The sequence below is a fragment of the Squalius cephalus genome (genome assembly GCF_949319135.1).
Source record: "Squalius cephalus genome assembly, chromosome: 3".
Lineage (NCBI taxonomy): Eukaryota > Metazoa > Chordata > Actinopteri > Cypriniformes > Leuciscidae > Squalius > Squalius cephalus.
Window position 1 is genome coordinate 59,645,527 of NC_137124.1, and position 21,010 is coordinate 59,666,536.

Consider the following 21,010-nt stretch of genomic DNA (forward strand, 5'->3'; position numbering starts at 1 on the left):
AACACGAATAAATCATATATCGCCACAATCCTGTGTTTATTATCTTCACGTTGCATTAATCAAAACCAGACCCATTGGGAAAAAAAAAGAAGGCAAAATAGCCTCTTCGATTTTCTGTCATTCGAATCGAATAATTTTTAGCGGCCTTTGCTGTTTTTATTTCGGACATGGTTTTTGAAAACACTATCTAGCTAACACTACAGTGTTTACTGCAATGCCAAAGTGTGTTGCAAGATTAGCAAATGTACATTTCACGAGTTTGTGTGCATACCGTGTAATCCTTCGCATACTGTATATGGTAAATAATGTAGCTTGCGTTGTGACCTAATGTTTAACTTCATTAGGTAATGTTGTAAATGTGCGTTGTTCTTACATTTTCCTTGACCTGGAGCTCCAGTTGCCAAAGTGTTTCTGAGTCTGATATCGCAAAGATTGCCGCAATCCTCCAGTTTGGCCTTGAGTTGCAGCTTGACCTGCCGCAGCATCGACTCGTGAGCTGCCAGGCCTAAAAAGTGCCCTCGTCTCACTTTCCACCGTGCTGTATGTAGTATTACGTGCGGATGACCCTGTCCTTGGTCGCTCAAGGGACGAGGCCAAAGATGTAACCGTTTCAGGAGGTGATAAAATATTTCTTAACTTCACATTTCAATTAACCCCCTGAGGTCGGCTATCGCGCCAGCGCGATAGGCTCGTTTTTTTCCTTATCAGTGAAAAAAAAAAAAAAAAAAAAAAAATTACTTTTTATCTTATATACTTGTGTTATACATCAATCGATCCTGTTAAGTGTTTATTATTTTTGTGTATACTCACAATAAAAACAAAGTGTTGTGCTTTTCGCCAAATAAAGAAAAATAAACATGATGCGAGTTCTGCTTTCTCTCTGTCAGTGAAGTCAATTCTGAAACGCGTCCGAAAATGAACCATAACTCAGCGAATACTCAGTCAAACAGACATACAGACACACAAGCATGAAGCTTGAATTCTCTTCTTTTAAATGAAGTAATTTATATAAAAAACAAATATTCTCAGCTTGTGAAATCTGTATTAAAAGAGAGCGATTCCAGTCGAGCTAATTAGAGCTCATTCAGATGTAATGTGACCCCGCCCCGGAGAGCGCGCGCTATTCAAACGCAAATGACTGAGGCAATCCTGCAAACTGTGAACGCCCCCATATCAGCTCGAGAAAACACATCAGATCATTGTACTTGTTTACACAGTCTCGCAGCGCTGTGAGGAATAATACTATAATGGAAAATTTACGTCAGAAGTACGAGGAGCAACAGATCCGAGGCTATGGAATAATGTAGTAAGTTTTTTTTTCATTCTCAAGTGCGGCGCGTATCTGTGCATGAATGAATGAATGAACGGCAGAGATGCCGCTGTTTACCACAACTGGTAAAAGACGGTTTAAATTTGAATCGTTTCTGTCTGTGAATGTTTCGCTTTTAGCAAACTGTATTGCTATAGGCTACTGAGTAAAAATCGAGTGAAATATGTTGAAATAAAATGTATTTGTATAAGCAACGTATTAAACTGCAAATTAACATTTATATTTCTTATATAAAGAAAGACCTATGTTACAGACATATGAAAGACAACATTTCATTGATTAGTTTTGGATAGATTATACATTTTTACTGTAAAATATCTGCCACCTCAAATAAGCTTTTGTTTGCCAATTTTTGCTCATATGTTAAATATAGTATGTTTTGTCAAAAATAATCAAATAATATGTTATAGTGTTTATTCCAATGTAGCCTAGGCTATATTCAAGTAATGAATCCTTAACTTTGAAATATGTATGATAAAATGTATACTTTAGTTTTTACAAAGAAAGATTACACTTGAATTGTTGTTGTAATTGTAACCTTTTTAATAAAAAAAATACAAGGTAGATGTAAACAAACTAATAAAAGGCAAATATAAGCCTTTTCTTTAAAATAATTTTTTATTGTGTTTTATTAGTGACAAATTTGGGGAGAGGATAAATATTCCAAAACTGAAAATACAGTATGAGAATTAACTGCACAATTACTAGACATGTTTTCCTTTTGATATTATAGGCCAATTTGCAAGCACAATTTGTGGAAAAAAAAAATTGAGATGCTTCCAACTGTTGCTCTTGCATTCTTTCTTGTGACACACCTGAATGAATGGCTCATTAAGTATGCGGGCCCCATTGTCTCCAGGTGCGAACCACTAAATATGCATGATTGTTGACGTCCACTCCGCATATTGCCTTTCCAGACAGAAAGTGTTTTGCAAAATTTAAATCAATGCATTGTGTTATGTGAATGATTAGGCAGGATAATTTTCACATCATTTTGAAGAAAAAACTCTAGGTGATGACATCCATTAGTCCATCTTATTGACACATATTTAGAATGTGTTTTATGGCCTTATTTCCGAAACTTTAGTTTTTTAGTTTTTTCAATAACCATGCATAAACATTATTCTCTCAAAAATACAAACATGTACATGCATGGTGCTCACATATGATGGTAGCCCTGTTTGTGCTATATAGAGTGAATTTACACCTTTGCCATTAATATGTTTATAAGCAACTGAAAAAAGCAAAAATGTCAGGGCATGTCAGAACATCTCAAGGACCCCAAAAACACCTTAGACCCCAGAGGGTTAAACGCTTTCCGTTTCCACTATAGCCTACTCTCTCTCACACATACATTATTCTCTTACATACACATATTTTTTTCAGACATTATACATTTTCTTCTTAGATACATTTATTATTTATAATATTAAATGTATACTTTGAATACATTTGCATAAGAGTAAAATCTATAAATGTGTGCGTAAAAATATATGAGTACAAAATGTAGGCTGTGAATGTGCTTTAAAAATATATGAATATAAGAGTCAAATTAAAGAATGTGTGCGTTATAAAATATGGGAAAATAAGAGCAAAAATATAAGTAGAAAGGAGAATGTAAGAGTGTGTGTGTGTGTGTGTGTGTGTGAGGGTAGAAATGTATGTATGTGAAAGGAGAATGTATGTGTGTGTGAGGGTAGAAATGTATGTATGTGAAAGGACCGAGTATCAATGGACTTGACAATCGATTATGTTTGCCCTTGAACAGTACCTGAGAGATCTTTTCTGTCAGCTAAGAATGATCTGAATTATAAAGCCAAGAAAACAGTAATTTTCCCCTTGGAAGAGATCAACTACATAGGAAAGGTTTCAGAACTGCTGTGAACTTCCTGAGGATGCAGTTTGGACACACTTAGACGGTCACACACTTCAATTAGTTGGGCTTCAGTAAGACTCTCTACACCGTAAAAAAATCATGAATTCATCATGATTTTAACAGTAGAAGACCGTTAACAAAGTTTCTGTATTATTTACAGTAAATAACTGTGATTGATCTAATCGTACATTTAATGTAATTTTATAGTAAAATACCATTAAATTTACAGTTTTTGGAAGTGAAAAAAAAAACCTGTCATTTTATAATTTACAGTGATTGGCATTCCCACAATTCCCTGCATGACACTTCACATTTGTTGTATTTTTGTTGAAATAACTGTTTCTTCATAGTTTTTTTTTTTTTTTTTTTTTTTTTTCGAATTAGTTATGTACATTATGGTTTTATGTTACATTTAATGTTGTTAAATTAATGTATATTGCATTTTTAAATTTCATGTGTGTTACCATGATGGTGTTTAGTGTTTATGTGAGTGACACTGCAGCTTCTGCATAATTGTAATAACTTTCTTGTGGAAAATATGCTTCTGATGAGCTTTTAATGATCATGTGCTTCTTATCACTGCTGTGATTGGTGGATGTCAGTGTATTAAAGTGGTACAAAACAAATATTAATACTTCAATAGGTTGGTAAATTAACATTATAACAGATAATGTAATACATTTATTACTATAAATTTAAGTTAAAGGAGAACTCCGGTCAATTTTAACATTGAGCTCATTTTTTTGTACATTTGGAGTGCTGTCAATACAGAGAACAACGACAAAAATCGGTGTTGCCTACACCGAGTTATTCTATTTTTAAAATTTGCACCCTGTTGACTTCAATGGGGCAAGTACTAAACCTGCTTTTAGCCTCTTAACATCCTTGATGTGTCATTACAAGTGCACAGAAAATGTGAGTGATTCCTTCTGAGTGAACACGAGTGAATCTGACTGCAGTAGATGTGAAAGATATGTATAAAAATGATGTTATTTAAGCCAGCGCAAATACCTGTTTACATCCTGTTTTTCAGTTGAAGTCCAAAGTAGTCGATTGCCGAGTTCACGCGCGTGATCATAGGTAACTAAACCTATGCGCGTGAACTCGGCAATCGACTACTTTGGACTTCAACCGAAAAACAGGATGTAAACAGGTATTTGCGCTGGCTTAAATAACATCATTTTTATACATATCTTTCACATCTACTGCAGTCAGATTCACTCGTGTTCACTCAGAAGGAATCACTCACATTTTCTGTGCACTTGTAATGACGCATCAAGGATGTTAAGAGGCTAAAAGCAGGTTTAGTACTTGCCCCATTGAAGTCAACAGGGTGCAAATTTTAAAAATAGAATAACTCGGTGTAGGCAACACCGATTTTTGTCGTTGTTCTCTGTATTAACAGCACTCCAAATGTACAAAAAAATGAGCTCAATGTTAAAATTGACCGGAGTTCTCCTTTAAGTCCGTAAAACCTAAAATGTTCCTACCGTATACGGTATATATTTTTTTACGGTAAGTTTTTTTTACCATAGATTTTTTTTTTTTTTTTTAGTGTGTGGCAATAAGATTTAGTGTGTGCACAGCACATCGATGATGTGGCAGCAAGAAAAAGTTAAGCTCTTGTTGGACTTTTCCTGAGGAACCGCACTAATATCTGCAAACTGCACACCATCTGTGTGTGTCCTTCTGCATTCATATTTCCAAATTTTTGGAAGGCTTTAACAAAATTCCTATCATTGTCTATAACTGTGGCACAGACCTTACACTGGATGTTGAATTCAGCGATAATCTCACTTATTTTGAGAATGTCCATCGATCTGCTGTGGGACACAGTTTCGATGCCCTGAAGTTTTCAAGCAGTGATTCTTTCATGATGATTTATCAAGTTTTTCTGCACATAGGGGTTTTCCCTCCACTAAATCCCTGTATAAGCTTGCAGAAGGAAACATGAGAATGGTTGCATATTTTCAGTTATGAAGTCGAAAATGAGTGCAAATGGCTGCTATATCAAGTTTTTCTTGTTTTACAGGAAGACAGAACTGCATTCACCAACACCATCATAGTCTGAAACTGACATCCTTTTCCTTGATGGAAGAATATATACAAAAAATATATATCAGCAGTTTATTAGATGAAACCTATGTGTTGAGGAAGAATTTCTATATCTTGAGGCACAAATTATGAAAATATTGGTTTCTTTTAACATCACATCGATATATAATCATTCCTATTATTAAAATATTCATGATACATGAAATGTGGGGTGGATCCTGTAGTGTGCTGGTAATTGGAGCTAGTAAGTGGCTGGATTGACCCCACGGATGATGGTAAAGGGGCCAATGTTCCTGGGACTCAACACAGCAGGCACAGCTTGATATCTCTTGTGGAGAGTCATACCTTTTTCCCGGGCTGGTGGGAGCATCGGCATGACCCTTCTGGCATCAAACTGCTCATCGGAGATGGTGATGAGCTGAATCCCAGACTCTCTCACTCTCCTGGAACCATTAGTCAACCACTGTAACATCTTAAAGGAGAACTCCGGTCAATTTTAACATTGAGCTCATTTTTTTTGTACATTTGGAGTGCTGTTAATACAGAGAACAACGACAAAAATCGGTGTTGCCTACACCGAGTTATTCTATTTTTAAAATTTGCACCCTGTTGACTTCAATGGGGCAAGTACTAAACCTGCTTTTAGCCTCTTAACATCCTTGATGTGTCATTACAAGTGCACAGAAAATGTGAGTGATTCCTTCTGAGTGAACACGAGTGAGTCTGACTGCAGTAGATGTGAAAGAAATGTATAAAAATGATGTTATTTAAGCCAGCGCAAATACCTTTGTTTACATCCTGTTTTTCGGTTGAAGTCCAAAGTAGTCGATTGCAGAGTTCACACGCATAGGTTTAATACCTATGATCACGCGCGTGAACTCGGCAATCGACTACTTTGGACTTCAACCGAAAAACAGGATGTAAACAAAGGTATTTGCGCTGGCTTAAATAACATCATTTTTATACATTTCTTTCACATCTACTGCAGTCAGACTCACTCGTGTTCACTCAGAAGGAATCACTCACATTTTCTGTGCACTTGTAATGACACATCAAGGATGTTAAGAGGCTAAAAGCAGGTTTAGTACTTGCCCCATTGAAGTCAACAGGGTGCAAATTTTAAAAATAGAAAAACTCGGTGTAGGCAACACCGATTTTTGTCGTTGTTCTCTGTATTGACAGCACTCCAAATGTACAAAAAAATGAGCTCAATGTTAAAATTGACCGGAGTTCTCCTTTAAGGTTTGAGGGATCCCTGTTTGAAGGAGTTCTGAGCGTACTCGGCCCAGGCGAGGAACTGGTTCCAGGAGTTCTGTTGGCCATGACAGAAGGTTCTTAGGAAGCAACAGATCTCTTAGATCTTCTTTTTTTCTACCTGCCCGTTGATCTGGGGATTATTGCCAGAGAGGAGAGACTGATGGTCATGTCGAGAATCACGGGAGAGGAATGATTTCCAGACACAGGAGATGAACTGTGGGCCACAGTCCAATACATTTACATTTACATTTAGTCATTTAGCAGACGCTTTTATCCAAAGCGACTTACAAAGTAGGACTAGATTAAGCGAGTCATCATGAAGAGGCAAAAAACAAAAAGCAGCGCAAGAAGTGCTCAAGATACAAAGTTCAGGCATTATTCAGAGTAGCATAAGCCCGATAAGTGAGGTTTAGAGGGAAAGGGGAGGTGTTTTTTTTTTTTTTTTTTTTTTTTTTTTTTTTATGAGGTTAAGTGCTCCCGGAAGAGATGGGTTTTCAGATGTTTTTTGAAGGTTGTCAGGGATTCTGCATTCCGGATGAGGGTGGGGAGAGCGTTCCACCAGCATGGAACTGTGAATGAGAATGTTCTGGAAAGTGATTTTGTGGCTTTCTGGGATGGAACCACGAGACGTCGCTCGTTGGCCGATCGTAGGCTTCTGGCAGGGATGTAGACTCGTAGGAGTGAGTGAAAGTAGGAGGGAGCTGAGCCTGTGATAGATCTGTAAGCAAGCGTCAATGCCTTGAACTTGATGCGAGCAGCGAGAGGTAGCCAGTGCAGTGAGCTGAACAGATACTATATCCGGATATAGAGGATATAGTATTGTATAGGATACAATACTATATCCTCTGGAAGGCCAAATTTGCGGGGCAAAAAGCATGATTTAACATCAGGTGTGCAGTCTCCATGGCAGTGGGAAGGTTCTTAAGGGGAATCAACCAACATACTTTTGAGAACTGATCAACAATGGCAAGGATACAGGTCTTACTGTCGGAAGGCAAAGATTCGTGGACGCTCTGACGCTATGACGTAGATCGAATGCTTGGTCTTTTTTTTTTTTTTTTTTTTACTTTATTTGAAGGGGCTGCAAAAACAAACAATAGTACTGTATTGTAGTGAAGAAAAAAAAAGTACTACTAACTATACCAATCAACATACTTGTTTGCTTTTGTGGCCACTTTAAATAAAGTATTTGTGCAGACTGACCACAAGTAGGGTAGAAGTTAACCTCATGAAATCTTTTAAATGTGAAAGTTAGTAACTGATCGATGGAAAGAACTTAACAGTTACATGTTTGCTAACGAAATAAACCATTTGTCTGGTGTGGCTTTTGTGTTAATGGTTAAGTGCTGGTCTAATTTCAACATGCAGTTTATAGGAGACGTTTACTAGCCTTGTTCTTTAATTAACATTAACATTCATTTGTGTGTATATTACAGTAACTGTTGAAGTGTAGCCTTAATGCAGGTGGTCAAATTGGTGTTGTTTTGAGCAGATGAATTGCATTCCCGCTGAAAAACAAGCATTCTAGCGCAAATATGTTGCCTATAAATAGTGTTGCGTGCCTTCTTATCAAATTCACATGGTCAACCTCTCCTCCATTTTGCTTGGGATCTAATGTAGTCGGAGCCCAAGTTTACAGGACTGCGTTCTCTGCGTGAACTGAGTAAATCAATAGAGTACGACAAGTTCTGGAGACGCAAGTAGTGGCCACTAGATGGGGCTGATGATTAGGCTGGAGGGAACAATGAGTTCTGGAGACTCAATGAGATCATCTGGAGTGAACCGGGGTGATGGTAAAATTAAACTTAAAAAAAAGTTTACACAAAGCCTCGATCTGCCCACCACTAGGAGCAGGTAAAGTAATCTTCTCAGGTGAGTAAAATGCTGGTAAGTAGTCATGTATCCGCATTGGAGACCAAACAATGACTGAATCTGAGGTGTGTGCTTATATAGTCTGTTGTTTGGTGTACTGATGGGTGACCGCCCGGTGCAGGTGATTATTCTGGTGACAGGGATCGTTGTGAGGGAGTGATGGTGGAACCTGGTGTATCCGTGACAAATAATAAATGTGCATTGTGTAATTTAGGGCACTTTCACACTTGGTTCGATTGCCTGTTCCGAACCAGAGTTCGATTGCTCCCCCCTCCCTCTGCCCCCGATGGACTGTTCACATTATATTATTTGTATCCAAACCACGGTACACTTGCGTCATCAGGCTGCAGCTGGCTTAATAGTGTTGGGTCTTTTTCGCTAGTGTACAAGTTACATCTTGAGGTAACAGAAGACCTGGATAGAGCATTCGGAGCTACATTTAGCTTCCCTTTTCTGTACTCAATAACAAAATTGAATTCCTGCAATCGCAGAACCCAACGGATAAGGCAGCTGGTGGTTTTAGTGGAGCTCATGACCCACTGCAGCGCAGAATGGTCGATGACAACTGTGAAAAGCTTGTGCTCCAAGTAATGTTGCCACTTTTCCAGGGCCCAGATAACTGCAAGACATTCTTTCTCCATTGCAGTATAATTGATTTCGGCCCCAGTTAAGGTTGTGGCGGTAATGTACCTTTGCATGTTACACTTCAGTATGAGATATCCTTGTCAGTGTGAATACAATTAATTACTAATTAATTATAAGAAAAAAATTCTTAGGTTAAAATTAGGGATTCGCAGATATGAACATTTTGGCCAATACCGATAATTATTTATATTTGAAAGCCGATAACCGATCTATTGGCCGATAAATCTAAGTACAAATTTTATATAATTTTTAAGAGCCTGATTAAAAAAAACAAAAGCCTCACCATTAAAAGCCACGTCCCAAGCACACAATTATAATGATGTTCTCATTATAGTTTTATGTAGCCGATATGACAGACTTGCGCCGCACATGTTGCACTTTACTCTATTTTTATTTTTTTAAGTGATTCTAATCATATTTCAAGCAATTCAAAACCATCATGTTGAACAGTGCGCATCTGAAGTGTCTCAGCTGAAGGAAATAATACATTATTTATCGCCTTTAATATATCAGCCAAATTTTTAATCGGCCCGATAACAATAACATTAAAAATGAATATCGGCCAATACTGATATGGTGGACGATATATCGTGCATCCTTAGTTAAAATTGAAAATAAATATACTTTTTATTTTTTAAATGCATAGTGTTGTCACGTTTTGAGTTTGTTTAAATCTGTTTCTCAGTTCTGTTCATGTCTGCGTTTCCTAGTTAGCCTTCTAATCTGTTCATTTACCCTCTCTTGTTTGCTGTGTATTTAAAGCCCCATGTTTAGTCCTGTTCAGTTTCTGTCGTCGTACTGTATATGTTTCCTGATACTATTTCCTGGTTGTTCCGTTCTTGTTTGTGAAGATTCCCGAGTATTCATGTTAGTTTGGGGTTGTTTGCAATAAAGACTGCTGCACTTCTTAAAGACACACATTCATGAAGGTGTGTTCCTACAGTATAATGTGCCTAAATTAATATTTCTATTAGTGTATTTTTTTGTATTGAGTATGCAATCAATACACTTGGGGACAAATCATCAAAATCAGACTTTTTCTGTGTTTAAGTGCTATAATCGGGTGCATATATACCAACCCAGTATATTAACTGAAGTTCTGCAGGAGACATTCCAGTAGTTTCTTGCACTGCCGAGTTGATGGCAAACCTAAATTCGGGTAGGTATTGGTCCCATCGCTTATGATTTTCATCTACATATGCTGCAATCATACTTTCAAGTGTTCGATTGATTCTCTCTGTCATGTTCGTCTGCGGGTGGTAAGCGATAGTCAGCTTTGGTGTTACGTTCCAGCTTTCACATAATTCTTTGAATACTGCAGACACGAACTGTGTGCCTCTGTCAGACACCAGAATATCTGGGACTCCCCATCTGGTTAGGATCTCTTTTCTGAATAGTGTAGCGACTGTCTTTGCTGTGGCTATATGCATTGGGAAAAGTTCTTCCCAGCGGGTTAAGTAATCAACAAATACCAGAAGGTAAGGTTGTGCATTTTACACATCTTTTCACTAATCGGCTCTGAGTTGAATCTTAAATCAATCTCTATGCACCGAGATCTGTGTCTCTGTCTATATTTGTTCTTCGTACTAGTATGTGCTAAATACCCACTTTCAAAAAGGTACATGGTCGAGAACGGCAATATAGCGCATTTTACCAAGACAGCATAATCTGCACGAACGTAACCTATGCTTGCTGCTTGTGTGAATGCAGTCAGTTTTGATCGCAAAAGATGAGGTAATTTGATTGGATGTCACTATTTACTATTTTGCTGCTCTTATCCATGTAAGACTGTTAATTGTTAATTGTATTTGACGATAGTGGTCCTGACGGAAATAAATGTAATGAAAGAAATGAAAGAAAACTGCACGCTTTTCTTATGTGATGTTCTTCAGTTATGTTGTGCCATGCCGTTCTTATACTGGGACGTAACACATTCCAGGTATTCATATTATCAGCTTATGTGTTTCATGGGAATGGAACCCATGACATTGTGTAATGGCTGAGGCTGAATCCTATTCAACTGACCACCAGAGGGAGCCCTCGCCCGAGTACTAGTCATGGACCTGTTCTTCTCTGCTCATTTCTTGTTTGTCCCATGTATATTCTATGAAATATTACCAGTTTCACTGCACTACCGAACATATTCCATTGCCTACTGTTCATGTTTCTGATTATGACCATTGTGCCTGTTTACTGGATATTGTCTCTTGGGTTACTGTTTTCATTGTGTTTGCCTGGATTGACGGATAGCTGTGTTTTCATCTTAGGCCTGCCTTTTGACTTTGCCTCATTGCATTATGTTCTGGATTTGTTTGCTCCATTTATTCTACTCCTATTTATTCTACTCCAAATCTGCATATTGATTCTAAATCTGTCCCATATCGAGCTCCTTGCACATTGGTGTTGCTAGCATCATTCTCTTCCAGTTAAGGTTTTGATTTAAAAATATACTTTTAAAATAAATATAGTAATAATAATACAATTCTTAGGTTAAAATTAAAATTAAATCTACCTTTTTTAAATTGCAGTGTTCTTAAATACAAATGTTCGAGAAGGTGTGTTCCTACAGTATACTATGTGTCTTAATTATATTTAATATTAATTCATTATATTTAATATCTCCACAAAAGTCTCTATTCAATCATATAACCTGAAAAATAACCTTTACATGTGTTTGTTTGTTTGTTTTGGATTTAAAGTGCAATAAATACACTTAATTGTACTTTTTCACAAGGTGTAAAACATTGTAATTTTATTCAAGTTACAAAAAGAAATACACCAAAGTTTCCTCCCACTCATCCAGTAGTAAATTCAATTATTATATTTGTTCACAGAAAAGTTATTAAAATAAAACAGTTGTCATAAGATCACAAAGAAAACAATATCTTGATACAAGATGTAATATAAAACCTTATTTCTCTTAATTCGATTAAATATTTCTTTATTATGAGAGCTTTGCAGTGGAAAAGAACAAATGTAACAACCTTTTGAAGTGCTGTCAGAGATATTCACAATCTCAAAACATTTCCTTTACAGCAAACATCTCTGCATGTGTATACAAGATAATCAACGCAAAATCAATATAGATATAAGATCTCAATATAACTAAGGTAAGTTAAATGATTATCTAAAATAGACTACAAACACTAGATCATCTGAGAAATAAAGAATATGAATAAATGAATCAAAAGATGATTAAATGAATACCATAGTATGGATATATAAATATGCAAGTTTATATGATTAAAGAAAATAATAAAAAAGAAAGACAATAAAAAATGGATTATAACACAAGTTTAGCTCTTTAAAGCATATAGTCAAGTAAACTGTTCTGCTTTCCTGGAGTGAATCAATCACGCCTCAGATAACATACATACGTGCACAGATGGCATTACAAAGTAATATCCCTTACTTCCCAGCTACAGAGTCAAATACAAAAAGTGTTAATAAAACAATTTCTATAAATCGCCTTAAAGGAGAACTCCGGTCAATTTTAACATTGAGCTATTTTTTTTTGTAAATTTGGAGTTTTGCACATACCTGTATTTTCTTCCTGTTTTCGGTCGAAGTCCACAGTAATCGATTGTCGAGTTCACGCGCATAGATCACGCGTGTGAATTCGACAATCAATTACTGTGGACTTCGACCGAAAACAGGAAGAAAATACAGGTATGTGCGCTGGCTGAATTAACATCACTTTTATTAATATCTTTCACATCTACTGCAGTCAGATTCACCGTGTTCACTCTGAAGGAATCACTCACATGGCTGGGCACTTGTAATGACACATCAATGATGTTAAGAGGCTAAAAGCAGGTTTAAAACTTGCCCCATTGAAGTCAACAGGGTGCAAATTTTAAAAAGAGGATAACAAGGTGTAGGCAACACCGATTTTTGTCGTTGTTCTCTGTACTGACAGCACTCCAAATTTACAAAAAAATGAGCTCAATGTTAAAACTGACAGAAAGGCAGAATGTTCTGTGATTTACAATACATAATATTTTAAGTAGAGCTGTACTTCTCCTTTTCTATGTCAAGCACACATTAGCCATAAACACTATATATAGGCCTGGCAAAATATTTTCTCAAACTGCAACACTGTTGGGGATTTTGTCTGGGGACAAATAACAATAATCAAATGCTAATCCCTCATTCCGGCTCTTGATGATGTTGGTCACCTCATCTAGTTTCTTGCGGAAAGTCTTTATGGCTTCCTTCACTGGTTGCTCTGTGAAGCACATTTCTGGATACATGCCTAAGAAAAGCTGGGGGGGGGGGGAAAGTAAGTTCTTCAGAAAGCAGAACAACATTTTTCTTTCTTTTTATAAGGTAAACTGACCCTTCTTTAAGCCCCGCCCCCTTGGTTACTGTCAATCATCCAGACAAGCTTATGAAACAAAGGAATTGGGGATTTTTTTCACATTATAATCCATATTATGGATAATCAAAACATAAATGAACTGTCACTGTTATACGTGCTCCAGAAAAAAGATAAAGTATCCCTTCTATAACTTTTAGATAATTTAGTTTAAAACTATACATTATCTAACATTAGAGAAGAGCAAAAGCTTGCCTGTAAGGATTGGAATATATGTACTGAACACGTGGTGTAAAATGTCATTTGTAACATATGGATTTCAAAAATGTGTGGACATAAAAGTGAATGTGGCACATATATATAGTGTGCTAGTAGACATTTCATTCTCAGTTTTTTGCTGCCCTCTTCTTTGCATGCAGACTAAAATTGAACAGCGCAGTTATTATTATGATTTATACTGGAGAATAACAGATCAGAGCTCCTAATATTTTATATTTTATATACGTAACACCATTAAAAGAATAGATAATTTTTTTGTTACTCCCCAAACATGATGATGTTTTTAAAATGGTACTTAGCGAAGGGTCAGTTAAATTAATTGCACTACCTGACTGAAAATACTTGTACGTTGGCAGTGCCGCAGAACACATACACTGTAGCAAGCAAACAATCAACAATAAGAAGAATTTAAAATGTGTTTGAGCCTACTTTTTTTTTTTTTTTTAAATCATCTTTGGCCTATTTTTTTTTACCCCTCATCCTTCACTCGCATTTTGTAACACATCTTTCCCTCAAAATTATACTTAATTTTTTTTTTGTTTCATTGTGATAATATTTTTTCTATTTGTTTAATGCAATTTTTTTTTATTTACCTTTAAATTACCTTAAAATTTGGTCAATAAATAATACATAAATAGTAATTTAAGCACATTCCTCACATTTTTTCAACTTAATAACACAGTTAACTCAAAATAACCCAATTATAAGTTAACTCAAAATAACACAATTTCATGCATAACCCTTTTAATTCAGCTCAAAATATCATACTTTGGGTGTCTTTGCTGAACTCTTGTGGAAAAAAAAATGTATACATAACATGATATTTCATGACTCTTGCCACTAGATGGCCTTATAGCTCTATATATGGAGCTTTTTTGAATTCACAGGACTCCTCAAATTCATTCAATTGTTTTGTGTATTCGTGGTTCAAGTGCAACAAAAGTCTTGGACCCTTCTGATGAACACTACATTTTTTTTTTATAAAAAAATAAATAAATTAGTTTCGGGTCAAAATGATCCGGGGGTGATTCTCTGTACCCTGAGTCAGTAACAGGTTAATTCTTTTTCACATTGATTTAGACTAGACTGCTGTCATATTTGCTACAATTTCAAGTGGAAAGTATATCCAGACCGAATCAACATCAAACCTCATTCCTCTGGAACTGACTGAGGGCCCAAGCTGTTCCTATAGCCTGGCTGGAACGTCCACGATCAGGCAGACTCTTCATGATATACTCCATATCCACTTGGCCCTTCTTTTCGGGAGGCGGCTTGCGCATGGTAGTAGGACTGTTGGGGATCCAGCCATACCAGTCAAACTGGAACATAAAACGCACATTTACTCACAGATATTAGCTTATATATATTATCCAGAATTTTGCCAAGCAATTTTTAATGTTCCTGCAGATGATATGAAAGTGTGTAATCTCACCTGTCCAAAGTTGACAGCAGCATGTTGTGCTGAAGCTGTGAATATCACAATAGTCAGGTATTCGACTAACTCCTTTCGAGTTTCTAGAGACTCTGGAAAATCTGTAAACAGTGGCAGAATGCTTGTGCACACATTTAAGGGTGACTTGAAACACACAAAGATGCATATAGAATATACAAGAATACAAACAATCATGCATGCTTGCACAGACCAACACTGATATTTTGGCCCTGTTTACTCCTGGTATTAAGATGCGTTTTGGTCAATCGGATCACAAGTACATGATGGAGACACGTTCCTGTTTACTCCTGGTGTTTTAATCCATTTTGTCCACTTTCAACCACTTCTGTCCTAATTTTTTTCAAGGGTAGGGTCTAAGAGCGAGTAAATGTATGGGCTTTTTCAGATCTTTCGATCTAATGGACGAAATAAGCTTGCTTAATTTACACATGAAAGAGACCGGAGACGATGGAAAAACATACAGAGAGCAGCGGGTTTCATTTCGGCTCTGACAGCGCATGCAGAGGTGGGTAAAGTACATTTACTCTATTACATTTACTTGAGTACATTTTTGGAAATGTTTTACTTTTAAGCAGGGCTCTGAACCGGTTCAAGGAACGGAAACCGGAAATGAACTAAAGTTTGACAGGAACATAACCAGGAACGAAAATGAAATCAAATTTAATCATTCAGAAACGCTTATTTGAAATGGCCATTAACCAGTAATAACTTTATTTTATCGTTCTGTTTAATTTAAAATCACAAATTCAAATAGTAAGGCCTATGCAAATGTGACATTGGTGCATCCTACTTGAGTAAATGCCCGCGCCCAGCTGTTAAATCATCATCATAGGTAAGTCGCAATGGCAATACGCTGACGTTAGTTTTTCAGAGGATATGTCACCAACTAGGCCTACATTTAAGTGAAAATGAATGTTAGGTAATACGCAATATATAAGCCTATACGAGAAAAAATATTTCACTTAAATAATTACAGATTAACAAAATGAAAGAAAAAATTGTTTCGGTTCATTGTTGTTTCTGTTGAGTGTGATGCGATCCATAGTTATATCATATCCAAGGAAACTGAGATGGCAGAAAACAACATCCTGCTTGTTTTCTTTGTTTACCAAAAGCTTTACAGTTTTGAATGATGTCTTACTTCTGTCTGTTTGACCATAAATTACAGAGAAACAGTTTCCTCTCTTAGAAGGACAAAAATTCCAGTGATCGCATTGGCACCTCACGTGCATACACAACATATTCTACAGAGGATTATTCTACAGAGAGGAAGCTTAACTAGGTTCATATTCAGGCCAGCGGCCAAGAAGGCTCCAGAGAGCCTAACACTCAGAACTTCTCTCTTCAGACAGCCCTGAAGAGTGAAGGCCTCAAACAGCAATACTCTAACCCATTGGCAGTACAGAGAAAGCTCAGAAAGTGCTTAAAACCTAGTCTAACTGGTCTTCAAAGCTTCGCAGAGTGGAGGCCTCAATACAATGACTCTTATAATAAAAGGAGGCCTGGCAACACTCCACACTGAGTTCAGTAGCCAAGGAGGGTCCCAAAGAGCCTATTGACCTAGCATACTACCTTACCGCCTAGCCGAGCTCTACGAGAGGAGACCTCAGTATGATGACTCTCTAAATCAAGAGGAGGCCCAACAACGCCCCACACTCAGGACATCTTGCAAGGAGGCTCACAGAGAGCCTACCACTCGCAATTGCTATCCTAGCCGAGCTCTGGGAAGCAGAGGCTTAAATAAAGATACCTCTCTCTAGCAAGAGGAGGCCTAACAACACTTGCAGTGGCCAAGGAGGCTCACAGAGAGCCTAATCACTTAGAATATGGGACGAATAGGACGAATACACTACGTCCTACGCCTGTCAAGGAAGCTACATAACAGGGCTAGCAGCCTCACACAATAATAGGCAGAGCTTAGAGGAGCGGAGGCCTCTAATAGATCGACTCTCTATAGCGAGAGGAGGCCTAACAACACTCTAGTTCAAAATCATAGACCACTCCCAACCCAGATGCCCCAAAGGAGGCTCAGGAGCCTACAACTCAGAGCTCGGGGGAGGGGGGAGGACTAAATGTATAATTCTCTTAGAAAAGCAAAGGCCAAGTAGCACTTATCAAAAAAGCAGCCAAAGAGGCTCAAGAGAGCTTAACAAATCAGCATTGTTACCCTGTCAAGCCCCCATCAAGGAGGCAAGTAGTGTACCTAACAACACAATGCTGCTCCAGGCGGAGCTCTGAGGAGCAGTTTTTTTTATAAAAGAAGAAACCAAGGAGGCTCAAAAGGAGCTTAAGAACTTGACAAAACTGCCTACTAAAAAACAGGGGCCTGATAGGAAGAATCACATAACGAGAAGAAGCCTAACAGTGCTACAGACCTTAGAAACAGCTAAGGAGGCTCAGAGAGGCCAAAAACAGCTTCTCGGGGAGGCTTGATGGAGCCTAATAAACTCAAACTGCATGTATGTGAAGCTCAAAGAACTGAGGCCAAAATAACTCTCTATAATGAGAGGAGGCCCATGGTCTTAACGCAGTGGCCAAAGAGGCTCAAAAGCCTGACAACTCAGCACCACTGCGTGGTGGACCTCTGAGGACGGAGACCTCAACATGACAACTTTCTAACACTAGAGGACGCCTAGCAACATCCTACACTCAGAAGAGCTTACCAAAGAGGCTTCCAGAAGCCAACTACTTGATGACGCTATCTGAGCAAAGCTCTAGGAAGCAGATGCCCAAGAATACTTCCATAAAATGAACAGTCAGGGAGGCTCAGATGTTATTTAGCCTCTGGGACCCTAGAACGCTCAGAGCGATTACTCTGGATTACTTCCCTGAGATATTTTCTTCTCCCTCTGGCTTCACACCTCTTCCACGCTCTGCCCATTGAAGGAGGGGTAGCGCGAGAGGCGGTGTTTGCCTTCTGGTCTCACTTCCACTCCTCAGACTAGAACGGGCCAGCCCCCTTCATAGCTTGAGGCATAGTCCTGGACTGGTATTGTATAGAGGTCTTAAAAGCCACAGAGCGCGCCTTAGCCTCCCGAAACTTCCAGACCACCGTCTCGATGGATGTGCCAAAAAGCTAGGCAGGCAAAACTGGCCCATCAAGGATAGAACAATCGCCACAGCAATATATTCGGTGGCAGGGAGAGCCAATAACACGATGTAACAGCGGCTTAGTTGGCAGAGACGGCTTCTTTAATGTAAATGCCTCACCTATCGAGAGATAGCTGACCAGCGGCACATAACCATATTCCTGCATCCTCTCCATAACAGCATAGTTCACCTGTGTCAGATTTCACTTCACTGGCAGATTTAATCTTTCTATGGCGCGAGTCATAACGTCCAACAGCTCGTCATATGCTGGGCAGGCGGGCTGTGAGTGCTCAGAGACATCCTCAGACTCAACAGCCACGTCCTGCTCATCACGAGAAAGCGTCATCCTTATTTATTATTTAATTTATTCAGCTTTCAGACAATGTATGAAACTCAATTTAAAAAATTTGCCCCATGTGAATGGTTTTGTGGTCCAGGGTCACATATAATACAAAAGGAGCAATTACTCTAGCACAGACCCTAAAAATGTTGTAGAAATATTGTCAATCCCAGGTGCCTTATTTATTTTTATTTCACATTTAAAAACTCCACTTTCAGTAACGGGTCTCAATCTAAAAGAATCATTAACAATCCCACATTGCCCATAAAAAGACTGGTCAGTAGGTGGAGAATAGATGTTTTTTTTAATGACTGTTCAAATGCATTCGACAACATGAGCATCTACACTATGAAAGTGTGGAAAGGGGATTGCCAAACCACTAACGAACATCTGCAATTTATAATTTTTCAGCAAATTTTCAACAAAAATGAAAATAGCAAAAGTCCCTCCTCTATACAAAACTGGAAACAGACACCACTTCACAAATTACAGGCCTGTCTCTCTACTACCACAATTTTCCAAAATTTTAGAAAAACTATTTAATAACAGATTAGAGAAATTCATTGATAAAAATAAACTACTCTCTGACAGTCAATATGGATTTAGAAAAAAAAATTCAACATCACTAGCACTAACAACAGAACTCATTGAAGAAATCACAAACGCCACAGATAAAAATAAATATGCAGTTGGAGTATTCATTGATCTAAAAAAAGCATTTGACACAATAAATCATGAAATATTAATCAGTAAACTGGAACGAATCGGGATCAGGGGGGTAGTTTTAAACTGGGTAAGTACAGTAGTTATCTGAGAGACAGACAACAATTTGTGAAGATAGGAGAGTATTCATCTGAATGTCTGGGCATCTTGTGGTGTCCCACAAGGGTCAGTGTTGGGACCAAAGTTATTTTTATTATATATTAATGATATTTGTAAAGTATCTGAAGTACTGAATTTTGTATTATTTGCAGATGATACAAACATATTTGGTTCAGGGGACAGCTTACAGCAACTCTTGGAATTAATCAATTCAGAATTTAAGAAAATAAAACAATGGTTGGACATCAATAGGTTATCGATAAATTTGAGTAAAACTACATTCATGGTATTTGGAAACTGTAAGTCAAATCATCAAGCACAGATACAGATAGAGGGTGTTAACTTAGAAAGAGTACATGAAAATAAATTTCTTGGAGTGATCATAGATGAAAAGATTTGCTGGAAGCCTCACATAAAATACATCAAAAACAAACTATCCAGAAGCATTGCAGTATTAGCAAAAGCTAAGCACATACTGGATCAGAAATCACTTTGCATCCTGTACTGCTCATTATTGTTACCTTATTTGAATTACTGTGTAGAGGTTTGGGGAAGCACTTACCAACATTCACTACAGCCATTAGTCATAATGCAAAAAGGAGCTATGAGAATCATTCATAATGTAGGATTTCGGGAACACACAAATTGATTATTTTTGCAGTCTAAATTACTAAAATTCCACGATCAAATTAAATATCAAATTGCAGTATTCATGTTCAAATTAAGAAATAGGTTATTGCCTGGGAATACACAAAAGATGTTCTCTGAGAGGGAGGGAGGGTACAACTTAAGGGGAAGGGGACATTTTAAGACTAATATATCTAGAACAACAAGGAAAAGATTATGTTTATCAATCGGCGGAGTTAAATTGTGGAATAAATTAGATGAAAGCTTAAAGCAATGCCCTAACATATTCCTCTTCAAAAAAATGTATACAGAAAAGATTTTCAAGAAGTATCAAGAAGCACTGTAGTGAAAGTAGGAGTGCTCCTTTGTTATGATTTTAAATACTTGCCAGTGGTCACATTGATGTATGTATGTATGTAGGTGTGTATGTATATGTGTATATATATGTATATACTGTATATGTATATGTATATATATATATATATATATATATATATATATATATATATATATATATATATATATATGTGTGTATGTGTATATATATATATATATATATATATATATATATATATATATATATATATGTATATGTGTATATATATATATGTATATGTGTATACTGTATATGTATGTGTGTGTGTATATATATATATGTGTGTGTGTGTGTGTGTGTATAGGTGTGTGTATGTGCATGTATATGTGCATAGATGCAGATAACAAAATAATAATAATAATATTAACATAAAAAAATTGTTAATTAAAGGAATGTAAGAATTAAAGGGGTAGAAGTTTTACTTCTTCCTACTCCTTTTCGCACATGAGATAGAAGTATGTTCATACAGGAAAGGGTACTTTGTTTGTTGCTTATCTGTTGTTGTTTTTTTTGTTGTTGTTTTGTTGTTGTGCAAATCAAAGCAATCCAGTCAATGCGTTTTCGACTACCTCTGGAAGTGGTCGAAAGTGGACAATTCAAAACATTTACACCTGTATTTAGCATCATTCTCTTGTGATCCAATTGACCAGGTGTAAACAGGTGTAGGGTT

The 21,010-nt window shown here is 37.2% G+C and overlaps 1 protein-coding gene across 1 annotated transcript; it reads right to left on the minus strand.

Annotated features, from left to right (window-relative positions):
• Positions 1-13,120: 13,120 nt before the first annotated feature.
• On the minus strand, positions 13,121-18,521 carry LOC307155281 (polyunsaturated fatty acid 5-lipoxygenase-like; the record flags this gene model as incomplete). The annotated part of the gene is made up of 5 exons (XM_079865842.1): positions 13,121-13,300; positions 14,781-14,951; positions 15,065-15,165; positions 18,296-18,365; positions 18,423-18,521. 5 exons carry the CDS (start codon positions 18,519-18,521, stop codon positions 13,121-13,123), a joined length of 621 nt encoding a protein of 206 aa, XP_079721968.1.
• Between the last annotated feature and the right edge of the window lie 2,489 nt (positions 18,522-21,010).